Source organism: Psittacula echo, assembly GCF_963264785.1.
Source record: "Psittacula echo genome assembly, chromosome: 1".
NCBI classification, from domain to species: Eukaryota; Metazoa; Chordata; class Aves; order Psittaciformes; family Psittacidae; genus Psittacula; species Psittacula echo.
The window spans coordinates 124,819,563-124,840,253 of record NC_137735.1 but is presented as its reverse complement, the minus strand read 5'-3'; the positions used below and the strand labels follow the sequence as shown (position 1 = coordinate 124,840,253).

At 40.3% G+C, this 20,691-nt stretch overlaps 1 protein-coding gene across 6 annotated transcripts in view; it reads right to left on the bottom strand.

Moving 5' to 3' along the window:
* The window catches only part of KCNC2 (potassium voltage-gated channel subfamily C member 2), a gene marked incomplete at both ends in the record, with an annotated part of 110,914 nt that extends 91,026 nt beyond the window's left edge, over positions 1-19,888 (bottom strand). For all 6 annotated transcript variants that reach the window (XM_080619051.1, XM_080619053.1, XM_080619049.1 and 3 more), the window contains one exon: positions 19,241-19,888. In XM_080619051.1, the coding sequence (XP_080475177.1) occupies positions 19,241-19,888 (648 nt within the window). The remainder of the gene's footprint in view (positions 1-19,240) is intronic.
* Between the last annotated feature and the right edge of the window lie 803 nt (positions 19,889-20,691).

The following is a 20,691-nucleotide window of genomic DNA, read 5'->3' as shown; positions in this document are numbered from 1 at the left end:
TGAACACCTTAACACCACAAGCGGCCTGTACAGAAATTGCACCTATTTAGCTAAACTGGTTTTGCAAATTGACCTATTTACATCAGAGCTTGCCTCTGGTGCATTCCATGGAAATATGCGAAAATTGGTTTGGAAGCCAAACTAAGCTAAATGAGTACTGGGCACTCTTAACTTGATACAAGCTTCCTATGCTGATTTAGGTAAATAATCTTTATCAAACAATTCAGTTAAATTGGTGTTAATTCTGCGTTTAGTCCGCAAATATGATTCACTCTTTTCACATTATTTCTCAGTAGTCCAGCTTACATGAAAACAAATGAAGCACAACGAATTAGAGAGCACAAATGTCTATTTCAGTCACACATATAGAAAATTTATATTTAAAACACTCAAAAGGGCACTTGCTCTGTCCAAATGTATGCATTTCAGCTATTTTAAGTCATCTAGTCCTATGAGTATTAAGAAGATGGGGAACTTAGATTCCTAATTTCAGGTGCTCTGAATTGCACCTCCTGGCTAGCTATCTGAAAAATTATGTATTACAACACTGGAGAACTTTTCAAGCAGAAACTGTATAAAGGATTCTGTAATAGAAATATAATGGCTCTGCAGATAGGATAAAAAAGCAGAGGCAGTTCTCCCTGCAGTTTCAAGTTTGTAAGTCCAACTATGTTCGAAAAAACAATAATATTGTTCATTGTATTTATCACTGCTGAACTACCCACTAAAAGAGACAAAAGAAAAGGAGGCATGGGCTCTGGCCCCATAGTCTGTGCTGCAGGATCAGCTATTTAAGCTCATGAGATGTACCGCTAGCTCTACAGATGTAAAGAACCAAACTTATGGAATGGAGCCTTGCTGATGAATCTTCCTACACAGGAGCAGTGGGTTACTTAAATTCAGAAAGTCCTCAAGTGGTAAGAAAAAATAAATAGGAAAAAAATACAGAATTAAAACAGGTGAACTAGGAAAACAAAAAATAAATAGCCAAAATAAAATTAGTCACTCCAAAAATTTAAAAAATTATGAAATAAAAATGATCATGATTCATATACTTGATTTAAAAAGTTAAGAAAAATCTTAGTGCAGAACTAGAACTGTCTCTGACTGTGCATATATAGGCATAGCTTTCCTTTCTATACTATTATCTATAAGGCATTCCAAAGTGAACCTCTAATGAAAGGTGTCACAAAATCATCATTCACACATACAGATTTTCATACATTAGGTTGTCCTATTTCTTCCTGTTTGTTCCAAAATAATTTAAATTTTCATAAAGTGGTCTGATTATGAACACAGACAAAGCACTTGATCAAGACTGTCTGACACTTTAATTTCCATCATTTATAATTCAGGAAAAGGGGAACCACAAATCTCCAAGCTTCATTTTAAATTTTTACTGTTCTTCCTCTCTCTTTCTGAGTCTTCATCTTGATTATAATAAGTCTCTTAAACACACTAATAAAAATGTGTCCTAGAGATAGCATTCTATGTTATATCAAGTCACTTGTTCTTCTGCTCATTTTTGTCTCTTATTCTTCATATCAAACATCAACTAATAGCACTAACAGTGCTGTCTTTGAAGACAGAAAACTGATGGCACAGGCAACAGCGAGCAAGTATCCTAAGAATTCAAGGAACCTCAAATACCAGGTGACTCTTCTACTCTTTTAAACAAAAAGAATATTTTAAAGTTCTTGGAGGCTAGGAAAAATAGGTGAGCTGTAGTCCATCCATTGTGGGGTATTGCTCTGTAAAAGTTACATTTAGATGATAGCAGCTACCATTGGGTTTTATTCTTCAGCAGAGAACCAAGAATACAGAATGGCTGATGTCTTGCTCTGGAGAAAGATAACTATAAATGATGCGCTAGAACTTTAAAAAGGCAACGTCAATTTTTTCTTACATTTCCCAGTGCAGAGATTGTCCTCTTTTAATAAATGAACAAATGGATGAATTAGAAATTTAATAAATATGTTTTCTAAGCCCAGGTAATGTCAAGAAGAAACTGTTCAATTCCTCCCCCTCCCTGCACCTTTTTTTTTGGTCTAAATTTTCTCCTTGCTGTTGTCTGGAATACAGGAATATGACGGCCTCTGGAGTCCCAAGCTTGAGCTAATACGAATTCCTGTCTTTAGTGTCTTAAAAGCTATCTGAAGCTTTGTAGTACAGTCCTTTTTTATGGATTTTCTTTTCTTTTGGTAAATTTATATTATGGCAATAAAAACATTTTTGTGATATGTAGTGTTTATGATTTATAATGTATTTTTATGCTGACAGCAATGAAGAAGAGGTGGTTCATTCGCTCGTTCACTTAATATACCTCCCTAATTCTGATACTGGTTAAAGAACCTGTGCTTGTAAGTAATCTAGAACTGGAAATCCTGTGTTTGGCTATAGAAGCCTTACATTATTTTCAAGGGGAATTTCAGAGTGAACTGTTTATGCTATGGATTAATATTATAAAAAAAAGTTGAATCATTGTACTTCAATATCAGTGTTCTTCCAACAACAGCCCAAAACAAAAGGTATTGAGATGTAGAAAAAGCCTTGATTTGAGTATGTCAGTTCAGAATGCATAGTATAAATCTCTTAGGATAATTTGAGGTTGTTTTGTAAAAACTAATGAGCTAAAATAAAAGAAAAAATACAGCTTGGCTGTATGTTAGTGTTATTCCTGAATTTTAAATATTAAGCATTTATCTTATTAGCCTCCTCTCTTTAACATAACCTATTTTTTGCTTTCCTATGAACTGAAAGAAAAAAAACAAACCCAGTGTTCAGTTTTCTTGAAATTCACTGTATTACAATATTCATAATATTGGTACATATGGGTACATACTTAACTCAAAGTGCTTTGTCTAACGCAGTTACAACTCAATGCCGTATATGTTACCTATTTCCAGGCATTTAACTTCAAATTTTTCTATCTAAAAAAGCTAAAAATACTGCAGAACAAGTAGCAAGCTTACGTATGAGCACAGTATCAAGACCGTGAGCTACTGACTCCAGAAAAATAAAAAGCAAATGCATTTAGAGGACCACATTCTGAAGGTCACAGAGGTACACTGAATACTTGCCATTTGGATACAGTCGCAGAGAGAGTCATGGTAAACTGGAAGATTTTATATATTGCTTTTCAAAACCAAAGAAGCAAACGTATAATTATGCCTAAGATGACTATGTAGCTCTGTACATATTGAGGTTTCACCTTGTCCTCCTTGTTTTCCTGGTCCTCACCAGTACGTTATTCTAATCAGCTGAAGAATTCCCCAAGGTCTGTGATAAATGCAAATATTTCACCCTATAAAACTGTTAACTTGTATTTTTTCTTCCCAAGGCAGAAGAATAAAATAAATCCAGAAGCAACTATAACAAACACAATCTACATTTCAGAGCAAGGCCAGTGCTTAATTTCCTGAGCCTTACACTCCTGGTTCAGAACCAGCTTTTCCAAATTCATAACCATGAACATCAGCATGGTGCCTGTGCAGAAGAGAAAGCATATGTGTCAGACTTATAAATCTATAATTCATTTTCTCTTGCTAAATACGGCTTATTGCTTGGAAATATGATTCAATGCTTAAACGAAATTGTGTATATTGTTTCAAGATTAGACATTACTCTAAGGAATCACACCGAAATCCAGCCCTGTCTTACGGAGCTATTAACAGCAAACAAGAAAAGAATTTTTCAAACCTCAAAAGTCTCAGAAGAAATCCCCAAAATGCAGCCTTCTCTGACCAAGACTATTAGCAATGATCATCTCAGGTAGAAAAAGAAACAGAGCTCACTTGTTTATCCTGCATCTTGTTCCAAAGCAATTAACTGAATGAAGAAATTGCTCGCCTGCCAATGATCACAGCAGACTTAATACTTTTCAACTGCTGTCTTCCAGAGTTAATTCAGCCAATATCATCACATGCTTCGAGCACATCCTCAAATCTTGGCCAGATATCGCTAGATATCCCCAGCAGAGAAACACAGCAGTTAAGCTATCAATGAATTTCCTGTAAATAATTCGATATAGCTTCCCTGATATGTAAAAGTAACATAATGCTGAACCAGGAAGGGAGGTCTGGGGAGGGGGAGAAGGAAAAAAAAACAATCAAACTAAGATTGTTGTTGCCTCCAGGGATCTGCAAAGGCAGATCTTCAAAACACTTCAGTGATTTTGATGGCAATACTCTTCGTCTCCATGGCTTCCACCATACAGAACAATTCAGATTTCTGATTAAGTTAGCAAAATGTTTGACGTTGTTTCGCAACAAACTGTAAAACATCTTATTCAAGAAAAGGCACTCACCTATATAGAGGAAGAATTCAGCCATTTCTACAGAGAAAGGAACTCTCACAGCTAGAGCCCTTGTACATGAGAAGCAAGACACAAAGATGGGTGTTTTTTCAGAATTCAGGAACAGGTATTATCTATTGCTTTGGAAAAATCTCTCACCAAAATTTACAGTAACTCAATTACAGCACTGCTGTGTGCTCATCCAATACTAATCACCTATGTAGCTGAGCACAGCTAATTAGCACATTAAAAAGCAGCAAAGAATAGCAGCTAGCTTTCACTAACCAAACGAAAATGCTCCTGAAATTCACATTTAAGCGCTACTTTAAGTATTATTCACACTGGGCATTTCTTTGGGATCTTGTCCTTTTTTTCCTTTTATTTTTTTTTTTAAGTCTGATAAAATATATCCCCCAGAAGTACAGCCAGCAAGCTCAACCATTCCCCCATATCTGATGGCTAAGGCTCACCATCAATCGACACTTCAAAAGCAGCTACAGAACACAACCAAGAATCCACATGAGATCACTGAAAATATTTAAGTCTTTCTAATATACTGCAGATCAAATTGGTACGAGAGCCAGCTGTAAAGATGGACCAATATTTCTCATTTTAAGACTCTCTACTCTGTTGTTGCAGAATTTAACTTCACAGGCGCAGTGCCAAATGTCTTTGCAAACATTCAGCAACCTATGAGAAAGATGAAGAATTACACTGTTTCCAGGCTTACTAAATTCTGGAAACCTTTTATTTCAGAAATGCTAACAGTAGGTTTTGGAGGAAAAACTTTGGCAAACTACATCTGTGCCTAACCCCACCTTAATTACATCTCCTTGCAAAGCAATTTCCACTAACATGACTGAAGAGCCTTCTCCTGTGTAGACCCTGCCTCAGTCAGTTCACAAAATGGATAATGTTTTCTTACTGAATCCAAAGTTTTCTTCTTTCCATACTGCTCAGGTGTGGGATTTATGCTTCCTTCTCTGAATACACTCTTCCAACTCTGCTCTGCAAACAAAATTATCAATATATTATGAGGATTTCCTCTCATACTCATTACTGTATATATGCAAATTACTACAGAGTCCCAGCTTACTCCCACAATAGAGCCACTGAATTAAAAGGAAAAAAGGAAAAGAAAAAAAAAGGGGGGGCAGGGGAACAAATAAAGGAGGAAAATAAATAAATAAAAAGGACCATGAAATTATTATGTATGCTTAGATCTTCAGGCACAAAACCAGCAAACAATAACCAATCTCCTTTAAAAAGTACCAAAGCTCTCCTTTGCACCATGTCTGACAGTAACCAACTAAAATATATTTCCCTTCTTTTTGTTTTGGTGCATTATTTAAGCACTGTGTATTTTTCTAAGTTACATTTTAATTTTCCAAGATAAGAGAATATCCATACCTTCCCAGATTGCAGACAGGGTGAATCACAGTGGTGTGGTGAACTACAGATGATGTGACAGCCTAACAACAACATAAACCTGGATCTCTAGAATTCCCTGCTAACACTTTAGCCACTGAACCCTCTTCACCTTCCATGTACCTCCTAGCCTGACCAAAAGGGTTTATCATAACATAATCCCTACACCATTCACAGCTATCACTGTACTACGATTTTTTTTCCATCTTCTACTTAAATATGGATTTCATGGTTTTGTGCTTCTCTTTATTCTGTATTCCTCCCAAAAACAGCCATATGAACTTGACTTGAACTGATCCTCTCTTCCTTTTACAAAAATTACTAAAAATACATATATAAATGAATAATAAATCAGGCTGCAACACTTCAAAGATCGACACAACCAGATGAAAATTATATCCCCTTATAGACAGCTGAAGAAGGGAAAACTGCATCCCTGAGACATGATTTTCTTAAAATGTCTAATAAAATAGCATAAAGAATGTATAGGTTTTTACAATATAAAATCAGTAGGGTTCTAGAACAATTCTAGATAATTTACCAGCAGAATCTGACCCTTTTATAGGATTTTCAGTCATTCTGTGAAACGCTGTAAAAGCAAAATAGTTATAAATTTATATTTTTTAAATGTAATATAAAATCAGTATCATTAGTTGTATCAGGATGCTTGAAATAAAGTCATAGAAAGAATGTATCCTTGTTCACATTTTATATATGCTTTCAATAAAATGGACACCGCAGAATATTGGTTTGCTTTGGAGTAATTAAGTATTTTTTAAATGCCAATGCATGCCATAATAGAGAGCTCTCAAGTGTGAAAGGATTTCCTTACAGCAGTCAAACCCCCTCCCAGTCGTAACAGTCTTTCAACTTCTGCTTGTTCTTTTATGCTGTTCCTGAGCTCAAATTACTTCAGCAGTTATGCTTTCTGATGTAAGAAGTGCAAATGCAAGTGCCTTCTTGGGAAAAGATGTCCTGAGCTGTCAGGACTTCCAAGTGAAAAGCAACTTTACCTTGTTTAGTTTCAGTAAGTTGGGCTTGCTTCCCTGCTTGTTTTTTAAAGAAAAGACTTCCTGATCCCTCACCTAAGAGCTCTGAACCAGCTGGCCATTTATAATAAGGTCAGATGAAAGGATAGAGATTTTTGAAAACAATTAAATCTCTACAGGTCTATGAAAATAAGCAGCCTATTTAGACAGGGAGAAATCTAAAACCTTCATTGAGGAAAAAAAAAATGTAGTGAGTTCAGAACCTTCTGACAGCAACAAATCTGCACTCAAATGAGACTTTATAATATGCCAAATGCAGGAAAAAGTTTAATTGGCCATGACAGTCACCCATAAGATATACACTCACAGAAAGCAAGATTTATTTAGTTACATAACAGCTTCGGGGTTTTCCCATCTCTAGTGAAATAAAATTTATAAAGAATGGAGCACCACTTGTGTCATCAAACATAATTAACAAAATCATAGAATAGTTTGGGTTGGAAGGGACCTCAAAGATCATCCACTTCCAATCCCCCAGCCATGGCAGGGATACCTTCCACTAGACCAGGTTGCTCAAAGCCCCATTCAACCTGGCCTTGAACACTGCCAGGGATGGGGCAGCCACAGCTTCTCTGGGCAACCTGTGCCAGTGCCTCACCACCCTCACAGTGAAGAGCTTCTTCCTAAAATCTCATCTAAATCTACCCTCTTTCAGTTTAATGCCACTGCCCCTTGCCCAGTCAAAGTAATGCCTTCGTAAAAAGTCCCTCTCCAGATTACAAAATACTGTAAACCGATATAGTAACATTTATGTATACCCAGTAAAATAGATTATAGCCTAATAAAGCAAGATATTCAGATAGTCCACAAAACTGTACTTGAACTTACAGCTGGAAGCTGAATTAGACAAGAAAACATAAGCACACTGAATTAAGACATGAGATCTGGGATGCACTTTCTTTATTAAAACCTTGAAGGACAAACTGGAAATAAAAAACCAACAAAAATCTTCTTGACTATCATAATTACAGGATAATCCATGCATTTCTTCCAAAATGTGTGTGTGTGCACATACATACATATGTGTGTGTGTATATATACACACGCAAAAAAAAAGTATTTTTTCATCCATAATTATACATATGGACAAAAACTCCACCTGAAGTTTGGGAACACTAGGACCACAAATGTTCTCCTCCCTTGTTTCAGACTCCCATTTCTTCCCTGTTTCTGCAGTGCACACAGTTGTTACACTGTACTTGTCTGAACAGTAGAACTGCAATGAAAAATTTAGGTCATGCATTTTCCTTTATCCTCCACTATTACCAAGACTCTCCCACCTAGAGACAAGGATAAGGTTTCCGAAGGCAGCATTTTGCTGACAATATGATTAGGGAACTGTAACAATTACCTTGTTATTTGAAAATTGCATTGCCAGTAAACAAACAAAAGATTTGCAAAGTTTGTTCATTATAATTACTAATACACACCTCTTGAGCTATATTTTCAAGGAGTACACAAACAGCAGCAGCACAAGACAGAAGTTTGATAATTTTCCTCACACTATTTTAGAAAACTAGTTATTTGTATTTGAACAAAAGCAGGCATTATTTCAAACAGGATTGCCTTCATCTCATGAATATGTCAGGATTGCAGTGCAAGGTAGGTTGCTCTAATGAAATACAAGCTCAATGTGAACAAACCTGCACTTCCCCAGAGACTAATGGGTACATTTGTGCTACCAAATACTGAATTTAAATGTCTTTAAATTGTTGAGAATACCACATCACTGAAATTTTTATAGGTTTTCATGTCAATAAGTGATGCATGCCATCATGCTTTCAAAGAGCTGCTAACATGGCTACTTACGGTAGTATTAACAGTAGAGAAGTATCTATAGTTGTCATTGTAATTCAAAGAATCATAGAATGGTTTATTTTATTCACTGCAAGTCATTGATTCAGAAGCTCTGGAATAGCCAGCCACTGGCTCAGTAAGAGTGCAAGATTTTGATTGCAATGTGGTGGGGCTAATTAGATAAAATAGATATCTAACGAAGAAACAGATAACTACCACCTCTGAGAGCCTCCAGGGATAATTTTGGGAGACACTCATGCCTGTCACCGCTCCTGGACTGAGGTGGAGACTGACTGCAAGACGGTACCTACCTACAGTAGCTGTTTACAAAATGTGCGTGATAAACCTAGCTATTAGGGGAGTCACTTTGAAAAGATCAAAATGCCTTTCTCACTTTAAGGAAGTGGCAGTTGCAGCAAGAAGTAGATAAACCTGCAGTTTAAAGAAAATCAACGTCTTCCATCCTTAAAACAATGAACGTCACTCAAAACAAAACAAACAAACCAAACCATACATGCAACACAAAATGCCTCTGCCAGTTTTAAGGTTTGGCTGGCTATATTGTGATAAACCAGAATAATGAAAATACATTCTTTGCTTCAGTCCATAACGGCTCATTTTTCACCAAGATGTAATTTTCCTTTTTATCAAGTAATTTCTCCTTTTTCGTTCCCCCAGCTCATTTGTTCTGCTATTGAGGCAACAACTTAAAACATGCAATGTCTAACCAAGGAGGCCCTGTAGCTGCAATGCATCAAATTCTGTTGAGCATTCACAGGTCACTGCAACATCAGCTTCGCGTGCCTGTTTCAGAGACAGATGACAAACACAACCATTTCTTCCTCCAAGCCACACAAGTATATCACCTAGGCAAGCAGGAAAACAATTCTGGCCTGCTACCAGAAGCCTCAATCCTCAAATGCAAAACTATATTCAGATAGCTCCAAATATAGCCAGTAAGAAAATTTACTGGTCAAGGAATGAAGATGCCTAGCGTGTTTAAATCAATTTGTTTAGCATAAATTATTACAAGATAATGAACAGATAGTGAGTTATATAGTAGAGCTGATTTTCAATACTGCACCAAAATCCTACCCCGCTTGATTTCTACCAAAAAAAACCTGTTGACGTCATTTACTATATACACTTTATTTTTTAAACCACAAAAATATGAAGCATCGTAATTATTAAGTAAAGGCCTTTATTTTCCATTGTCAGGAAAAAGAAGGTTGGAACACCATAACGTACTTATTTAGAATAGAATAGATTATTGCAGTTGGAAGGGACCTACAACAATCATCTAGTCCAACTGCCTGACCACTTAGGCTGCACAACAGTTAAAGCATGTTATTAAGGACATTGTCCAAATACCTCTTGAGCAGTGACAGGCTCAGGGCATCAACCACCTCTCTTGGACGCCTGCTCCAGTGTTCCTTTACCTGTTCTTGTAAAGAAACAAAGACTTGGGATGATATAAAAAAAATAAATTATTAAAAAAAAAAATCTAAATTAACTTTTTTAGCTCCTAATAATCATTATCATGTGAAAATTAAGATATTCCTGAAACCACTCATTATAAATAATTGCCATTCATATGGGTAAAGGACTACCAAGTGCCAGTGTAGAATATAAAATAGCTCGCTCAAGAAGTACAACTAATTTTTGAATCCCTATGTAAAAATAAGGATTCAAGAGGTTCTCCTTTGGTATTGTCTAAGAACGAAGCAAGTTTATGCCATTCATATACTTTAAAAACATCCTTTACCTTGTTCTGTATCAATTTTTACCACTACTTCAAAGAAAAAAAAAAACCTTTTAAATTCCATTATTGCACAGGCTTTAATATAAAATACTAATTAATATATATTTGACTACCCTGAAGAGATTCAGAGCAGCCCTGCAGAGAAGGACTTGGGGGTGTTGATCGATGAGAAAATGAACATGAGCCGGCTTCAGTGTGCGCTCGCAGCCCAGAAAGCCAACTGTATCCTGGGCTGCATCAAGAGGAGTGTGACCAGCAGGTCAAAGGAGGTGATCCTGCCCCTCTACTCCGCTCTCGTGAGACCTCACTTGGAGTATTGTGTGCAGTCCTGGTGTCCTCAACATAAAAAGGACATGGAACTGTTGGAACAAGTCCAGAGGAGGGCCGCAAGGATGATCAGGGGACTGGAGCACCTCCCGTATGGAGACAGGCTGAGAAAGTTGGGGCTGTTCAGCCTGGAGAAGAGAAGGCTGCGTGGAGACCTCATAGCAGCCTTCCAGTATCTGAAGGGGGCCTACAAGGATGCTGGGGAGGGACTATTCATCAGGGACTGTAGTGACAGGACAAGGGGTAATGGGTTCAAACTTAAACAGGGGAAGTTTAGATTGGATATAAGGAAGAAATTCTTCACTGTGAGGGTGGTGAGGCACTGGAATGGGTTGCCCAGGGAGGTTGTGAATGCTCCATCCCTGGCGGTGTTCAAGGCCAGTTTGGATGAGGCCCTGGGTGACACGGTTTAGTGTGGGGTGTCCCTGCCCATGGCAGGGAGGTTGGAACTAGATGATCTTAAGGTCCTTTCCAACCCTAACTATTCTATCATTCTATGATTCTATACCCTTAATCTTACAGTAGACAGTATATAAAAGCCTAATATATTTTGTGAATGTTTCTGATCTGAGAAATGAAGTAGGCTGAAAGAAATATGATTAGAAGACATTATTCTTCCCTCTACTGAAGAGCAACCACCAGCAGGATGCCACTGGGGATGGTTAAGCACGTTCACTCCATGCTGCAGCAGGCACCAATGCAGACCCCTTGCAGGATACCCAGGAACTCAGCCTGTGTTCCTCATCATTGCACACATCCTCAACCTGCACACATCATTTCGCAGCACTGTTCTGCAGTCCTCTTTTTCACTCTACTGAACTTTATCTTCTCTGATGCAATTGACTGAAAAAGAACTTTCTCAGCTGTTAACTGAGTTTCATAATTTGATTTCTGAAATCCCACCTACTACCTATCATATCCCTAGTATTAGAATAGCCTTGTGCTTTCATGCAAGCAAGCATTTCAGTGTGCTGGAAGCCATTCCTAAAGAAGAATTATTTCTCTCAGGATAAGGATTAAGTAGTTAAAAAGAAGATTACTGCTATACAGCCATTACCTCACAAATTATCAAAACCAAACCCACAAACTTCAAAGGATACTTACCCTTTTTCAAAGACTAGGCACTGTAAAAAAAATGTCATTTTGTATGCTAGAGAAAAAAGAAAACACTTAAGAAACTATACCTATTTCACAAATAAGACTAGATGATACTGTGTTGCATATTTAATACATATTAATGAACTTTACCACATTATTCAGCACTGAGGTAAGAGGCCATTCTGTTTACAGCATTTTGCATGAGCATATCAAAGACCTGATATCTAAGGTTCACCTAGAAACAGTAAGTAATTACAAAAGGTTGTTTGTAATAACAAAGGACTGATTAGATCACTGTAATAGTTAACCTACTGGTAAAAAAGACCAAAACCACAGCAACATCTCAGAATTTTCCACTTTAAGGCAGGGGGCTGAAAAAACAACACTTGGTTAAAATATGTAATTGGATAATTTGGTTTTTAAGCTTCAAGTCACCACTTCAGTCAAAAATTCTGTAAAGCAAATCACAAATCACAAGAAATTGTATTTCATGTGATTAGATGGCATCCTATTTTTAACACTACTGATTAACAGATGGAAGTGGAGTTTTTCCTTCAAAAGTGCTTTAGTCATCATAAAGTACCAACAAAGATGTTAATTAAACACATCTGTAGAACTAAAAAGAATAATAAAGTGTTACTTCATGTTCATTCTCTACAGCTATTTCTACAGCATTCCTGACAATCCTACCATTTAGTTAAACCATATACATGCTTTATGTCAGGACAGGGAAGAAAATGTATGAGGTCATCACAACTTGAATTCCTTTTATCATGTTGATAAATATCGCCAGTGCTAAGTTTATATTAGTATATCCACACACATTTCCACAGCCGTATATTGTGTTCACCAGTTTATTCCAGTGTGAAATATCCTCAAGTTTCAGCCCTTGCACCAAGAGAAAGGCTCTTTGGAAATAACAAAACATATATGTAGGAGTGAACATAGTTCCCCTATTTGCTCTCCACCTAAAATTCTTTCACAGCCTTGTTTAGCATTGTTTTTAAATCAAATTTTTATTCCTACACTATTAGTAATTCATACTGGGAAGGATATGTGTGCTTCTTAAAGGTGAGCATGTGTGAAGTAACTGTATCACTGTAAGAAACATAGTAATCAAAATGATAACTGATAGTTTGATATTCCAAATATAACCATATCTAGACCTTATCCTCCTAACTACTTTAGTCATAGTAAATAAATAAATAAAAATGCAGAACTCCTTACAAGTTTCTGCACTGAATCAGTAAGCTTATATAAATCACATCACCAGAAGTGAGGTCTTAAAGGAGAGTTTGGTAAGGAAACTTAAAGAGGAACACACTATCCCCATTGGTGCTAAATATAACAGCAGAAATCCTTTCTTTCCAGTTGTGGCTGAAGGAAACTGTTTCCCCAAGATGAGCCAAGAGTCTCAAGCACAGGATGAGCAGGAGAAGTCTCTGGAGAAATGAAGAGCACTGAAACAGCCCTTGGAAATGAGAAGACCTTGCCTCTTCCATCTTAAAACAACTGGACAGCACTTCAGAAGAGATTATTAAAATATTAAAAACTTTCATAGGGATGCCTTTCCTCTGATCCTTCTACCCCAATTGCAAGGTAACTTCATATGGAAAGAACAGTCACTTTCTGCCAGCAATCACTGAGGAAGAAAAGAACAAGTGAGTTTTACACCAACTGCCCTTAAATTATCTTAAAGTTACTACAACAAAGGAAACTAATAAAGGACTTGGGATTAGTCTGTGTTCTGAACTTCTTTGATTATGATTCAACAAAAATTCATTAAAACAAGCAACAATGCTAGCTCCTTCACAGGGTATTGATTGATACATTTACCTTGAAATATGTCCCAAGAACTTTAACAATATAGAGACCTCAAATATACCAGTTCTCTTACATCACTTTTTTTGTATCCTGACTGCATCATGTGACAATGGCATGATAACGTGATGCCTCATCTGACGGTAGCATTGAAACCTGTACAATATTCACCAGAAGTTGAGAGCTATTCCTCCCACTACCATCATAATCAGTTTGAAGGCAAGTTCCCATCCCAAAGTAAACCATTTAAGAATTTTACCACTGTAAACAAACATGACAGATAGCACATTGTGCATTAACTACATATAGGAAGGGCATGTGGCCTGCCAGATTCCTCAATGGAAAAATACTTCTCACGCTATTATTATCCTGAGCTGTGTATGTCAAGCTGATTTCCATTCCCAGTTATACCAAAGCAAATTCAGCCAAAGTCCATGTAACCAAATCATTTTACAGTTGGTGGAAGACGAGCCCGGCCACATGCACATACACATATGTAACAGCATCTCTTTCTGAAGTGGTAGTACAGATCATCTCTGTGGCATTTATGTCAGAACCATGTCAAAATGCTTTTCCCAAATGACTAAGTGACAGCAAGAACGCTGTTTTCCATGGGAAGAGGAAGCCAAGAGCTGGCTAGTTTCCATGGAAACACTAGCAGCATCAGGCAGAACAGCTGTAGAGGAAAAGGCGGAAGTTCAGGAGGCAGAAATCTTGCTGATTTTACCTCACCAATATGTCAGTACCATCAGAGAGCCTCTACATTTAAGGTAGATCAAGCTAGTTTCTGCTCAGTATGCCATGTCAAGCTACAATCTCCAATTAAGACTCCTAAAAGCCAGCAAGCCAAAGTACATTAATGAAAATTACAGTGCAAATTAGTCAGCCCATGTACACATGAAGCTACAGATTTTATGAATATCTGTAACAGTGATGCGCTACGATTTTTGTCATTAGGAATAAATCTTGCTGTTTAGTCAAAAATGACAGCTCCCATAAGCTAAATGTTTCAAGTAAAATGACTGGTTTTCACCAGTTAAATCTAATGGACTCTTTCCCATCTTAAACATAAAATCAGCATTTTGATTCCCAACATGGCAAACGAAATACCCTCTTGGCAGCTTCTTTATCAACCTTTACTATTTTCTTCGTATGATTTTCAGACAGAAGATGTCTGCATAACTCTGTTATTACACAGTAAAATCTAAAGTATACTTCCTTTCCTTGTTGAATAAAAGACAGAGAGTAAAGATTTCCACTTATAAATTAAAGGGCCTTTCTATGCTAATAGCAAACAAACTTTGCTATTCACTACTAATCTACAAACACGTATTCTGAGATGAACATATCTTCACCACTCTATTCACGATATTACAGACCATGCCAGCAGCATTGCTTCCACCAAAAATAATTGTGTGTTGCACCACAAAAAGCCGAAGCCCTAAAAATATAACCCACTGTGGTCATTCACCATTATACATGACAGGTAACTAGGTACCTAGAGAGAACATAAGCTAACCATGAAATAAAGGCGTATCTTTGGTAAAAATGCTCTCCAATATAATTTCTGTAGCTTTAGCCTTTCAAGGGGATCTATAAAATCGTATTTTCTCCCTCTCTCTCATCACACTTGTTTCAGATGATTCTTCTTACAACCAAACCCACCAAATGTTCAAAGCTGATGTAGATGTTACAGAACACTGGAAGGAGTCTCTGGCAATATAACTTCACATAAAACAGCGGATGGGAACTTTGTATCTCCATCCAGCTAAATACTACTCACCACTCAGGTCCAGCTCTTCATGAAGCAGCATAAGATCAGCGTTTTAATGAACACTTGCAAGGTGTATCTTGAAGCCTGGACTGCAAGACTTTGGTAGGTTTATTTGCATTTCAGCTAATATATTCTCACAGTAAACTTTACCAATAGTTGCCTATTAGTTTTTATCCTTCCCTTATAAACCAAGTAATTAGATCTTCCCTATAGAAAAAGACTACGCTGCAGAAGGGTTGTGTAACTTGCCTCTAGCTGCTGAAAGCTGCAAGGGTGTCCCAGGCAGCACCAATTGAGTGTCCTGGGCCACATTGACTCCTACACTGCTGAGCTACGTGACTTCACAGGTGCTGTCCCTTTATCCATGGACAGATTTCAAGCCTTTTCAGGAAGTGAAGGATATACAGCTACAAACTTTGTGAATCACAGGCCCATTTTTGAGTTGCTGCACTAAGTACATGAGTAATCCATAATCCTTGGGAAAAAATCAATGACAAATACTAATTACTTCTTTGAACAGCATCATGTTTCAACTATTATTCAAAAGTAAAAGCCTTAAAAGCTTAATTAATTTGAGATATGACATCCAAGACTAGCACTGACATTCTAGGTCCTGCTGGGCATCTGAACACACTCTTTTAAACTCAGTGCTAAATTATGTCTCTTGTAATTTCGTGCAAACTATTTAGATGTATTTTTGCAATTACTAAAGCATAAGTATTTGCACTTAAGAGCCATCATGTATCATTTACAGGTATTAACTAGCAAAATTCACAATACATGTTTGATTCCGATAAGAACCAGGTAAGCGTCTGGTTTGGAGATGTTTAAGCCAACACACGGAAAGATTTGTTTGCCCAGTGCTTCTCCTCCTATGACAGTATCTCATGCCAGTAGCTTTCCATAGCTACCTGATAGCATTCTGTCACACAGCAGTTTGTGAATGATTGCTCTATTAAGCCTGAAGTGAGAGGAGTCCCGCTGTACTCCTTAATTTCATTTCACAGGCTACGAAATCCAAAAATGATAAAATGAAAACAGAAATAATATTCAGATGTAACTCCTGAACTTGCGGAACAAAGGAAAGTGTTGCAGGTTTCAAAGCAATTGTATGCATGTGAATTACATTTTATATTTAGAAACCCCATGTTTAGCAGATGTCACCATCCAAATATCAAACTGCATACACTTAAAACTGAATCATTATTTTTCTTAGAATCTTAAATAAAGTAAACAAACTACTTCCACTATTTATATAACATCACTGGATGGTCTTGCTGGAATAATCTTGTGCATGCACTATCCCTGAATAGGTTACCATGGCAACTTATATTTGAATTTCTATAAATTTCTATTTTTAGAGATCACAGTTTAGGATAAAGAAAAATCACAAATATTAAGTACCATTTCATTAATAGAAAATATCCCAATTTTATCATCACCATACTTCCCAGAAAAGACATTGCTGAAGTTAAATCGGGCAGTAATGCTAAAAAATTAATTACCACAGTTATTAAGAAAGTTTACCGATACACAGCCTCACGGCAACCTAACTGGTGTATGAGTCAGTAGCTAACACTACGAGGCAAAGATTGATGCTCACAGAGTTCTGTCTGGATTTCAGTACAGCCAGGATTTCACTCAGATGTTTTTAGAGTTAGTCATCATTTCAGCTGACACAAAACAAAAGTGTATTTGCCAGAATACTCAGAAAATGACATCTCTGTTTCAGGTGTGGGAAAACGTTGAACTGGCAGTAACATCTCAGTTCCACGTAATGTTACTATCACCTTACAGTGTTCAAGAGTGCTTACTAAGTTCATGCTAGTCCTTAAACACAAATTTACTTTAATGCTTTAAGACTTGCCAGCAATTCTCAAAGCTGTCTCCGTACCTGAAACATCAAGTACAAGGTAGCAGCCTCGAAGAAAATGAAAACACTGATTTAGACACTGTTATTACTGCTCTGACACTGCCTTACTCTGGCTGCCTGGGGTTGAAATCAGAGTATAATGTTTAAAACCAGGTTTTAAGTTATAAAAAGGTGAATACCTTATCTTCTAAGGGATGAACATTACTGTTGTGTTGCAATTTTCTATTATAGTGTTAATTACGGCATTCATTTTGCAAACTCAAAATAACTTTATCTGAGCCACTGACAGTCCAGGATGGTCTAACACAGATGGAAAATTTGGAAAGCAAGCGCCTACACGTTCTGTCAAAGAGTGGACTGAAGTGGACTGAAAACCCAAGTGACAGCTACAACTCCGGGGTGCAACTGCAGTCAGCATGCCTGCCTTCCTATTTCTCCCACTAACTCCCACTTAACATTTACACCATACTCCTCAGTTCTCCATCAAAGTTAAGTGGAAAGAGTTCCTATCATAAAAGCTGCAGATATGACACTGTCACAAAACACGAGGTGAAAGACAACCTGCAGGGCAATCACCGCACACAAGCACTGTTTTGTCAGGTAACTGACAGCCACATTTTCCTTAGGATTCCGGCAGTGAAGACACAAGCAGTGTGGGTATGTCATTGATGAGCAAAGTTAGAGACTCACGGTAGTTTTTTCTTCCTTTATCAGAAACATATTTCAAGTATCAGCTGGAGCCATCTGTCAAGGGAAAACGCACTGGGGGCAACCTTCAAAAACATAACACTGGCATTCAGCAAGTGACAGCGGTGACTGCAAGGACTTTTACTTTCTGTTTAACTTCACTAAGCACATAGGAGGTACTAACTTTCACATAAACTGCAGCAGGGTATAGGGCACAACTCAGAAAGTCACTTAAAACCACATACGTATAGCTACATCTAGGAGACTGCCAGCGAAATCAGCAGCACTGACCCGATGACACCCACCACAACTGCACTTTCTGCAGGATGAGGCTCAGCTCTGAAAGCGTCATGGGAATCCTGACAAATACGCTACAAAACTCTTCTTACCATTTTATAATCAACATTCCCAGTAACAAGTTCTTTTTCTTGTATGCAGGGAGGACTTGCTGGTGGTTGCTTTTCTAGTTGTCAAATCTGAGGCATCACTATTTCTCTCAAAGGAATTACAACCGTTTGCTCCAAAGCCCTGGGTTAGAAAGCAAACTCCCATCGCCACTGACAACAGCAACTAAGAAACAGAACTAAAATCCAAATCATCAAATGAGAAAGTAGTCAGCACCAAGATCAAAAATCCCTACCTCTATAATGGAAACTTAGTACACTAATTCACTGCTGTGTACCCATGCCCTCAGTCACAGAGCCACGCAGGGTCACCCTGAGAAATCAATGGAGTAAGAGCCAGGGTGACTCCCTGTCACACTTACTTTGTTGAACTCCGATCACCTCCCAGTGCAGACACAGCGAAGCTGGGCAACGGCTGAGGTTGTTTTCCCGCATCACTGTCACCACCTCACCCCAAACCCAAGACCTCTGACAGCTGGGAGAGGGATGACGGCCTCCCCTGTCCCCATATGCGCCTCCATGCAGGCGCTCAGCAAGGACAAGGGCACCTTGTGTGCTCATACCCACAAACAGACAGGTCCCCCAGCACACACACCTCTGGACCCCCACTCAAGCCAAGGGGGCAACTGCAACTCCATCACAAGCTCCTTGGGGCATAGCTCCCACCTCACCCCATAAGGGGACACTGGCCCAGCAGGATCACCCCCTCCCTGTCTGACATTGCCTGCAGCTGCAGAGGGGACAAGCACCACTACCCCATGGGGGCTGACACCATCCCCGTGCAGCAACCCATCAAAGCATCACCTCTGGCCCATGCGGGGCATGCCTCCCCTTGATGCCCTACATGGCTGCCTCCTATATGGTGCCCCCGGCACCCCTCGCCCTCCCCAGCCACCCCGACAGGAGCGCCGTCCAGCAGCGCTTACCCTGGCAGCCCGTGAGGAGTAGGGGTCCTCGAAGAGTGCCCAGACGCGGGGCTGCAGCCGCCGCCAGCGCCCTCCCTTCCCCTCTCCGGCAGCCCCCACGTCCTCGATGCCCAGCCTCTTGGCGGCCAGGTCGTCGTCGTCGCCGTCGGCGGGCGGCTCGCCCGTTAGCAGGTCAGGCGCCTCGAAGATGTCGAGGGCCTCCTCGGCGTCTCGGTGCTGGCGGTAGGTCATCCAGCAGCAGGGCTCCACGTCGGTCTCGTCGATGCCCCAGAAGGCCAGCTCCTCCTCGAAAAGCGGCCCGCAGACGTCGGCGGGGCAGTGCAGCTTGCCCGTGCGGTAGTAGTTGAGCACATAGGCGAAGACCCCCGGGTGCCGGTCGAAGAAGAACTCGCTGGCGCCGCCGCTGCCCCGGGGGCTGCAGCCGGTGCCGGGCTCCGGGCAGCCGCCCGCCGGCGCCGGCGGCGGCGGGTTGGGGTTGGAGGGCGGCGGTGGCGGCGGGTCTTCGCCGCCCGGGGACTCGCTCTGGGACTCGCAGGCGAGCAGGGCCAGGCGGGTCCCCGGCAGGGTCTTCAGGGTGCTGCGGTAGGTCTCGTGCCGCGTGCCCCCCACGTTGAGGATCACCCTCTCGTTGTCCTCGAGCTTCCCCATCGCTCCGGGTCGGACATGACTGGGGAGAGCGCGGGAGGCGGCGGCGGGGATGGGGTCGCCGGCAGGTCCGCGGCGGACGAGCTGCTGCCTTAAACGCAAACAGAAGAAATCGAGGAGAAGCCCCCCTCAAGCATCACCGGGAGGCGGTGGGGGGGGTGGGGAAACCTATTCCCCGCCGTCACCGCCTACCCCAGCCCGCTCACATTCCCCCGATCCCCCCGCCGCTTCACACCTCCGGGCGAGCCCGGTCCGCAGCCGGGCAGCTCCGACGCTCCTCCCGCGGAGGGCTTTCTGCCGCCTGCCTGCCCCGAGCAAGGCTCCGGGGCTCTGCCCTCGCCTCCCCTGAAAGCGGCTGCCGGAATGGCAATGCCGCTTCTCCCCACCCCCTCCTCCCTCGCGGGGCTGCGAGAACCCAGCTGATGGAACAGAAAGTGTGTGGTTAATTATTTAAGGGGCATCTATCTTTTATTATCCTAACAGCCTAACCAGGGGGGGGAAAAAGGAAGGATTAGAGGTTCGCCTTCTCTCCCACCCCCCATTTTTGGAGAGAGGGATTGCTCTTCGGGAGGAAATGCCAAAACACACACCTCCCTCCCCAGTAAGCCTGGCAGCCGGCACACCCTTGGAAAAGCTGCCTGCACGGAGCTCGGCTCCCCACTTTCTCAGCAAATCACGAAGACGAGCGTGGATGGCGGGGAAGAGCCGGCGGAGCCAGCGCAGCGCCGCCGGGGGCTTCTCCACGCTTCCCCACTTCCCCCCCGCCAGCCCCGCAGCTACCTTGGCCGGAGGAGAAAACGCGGATC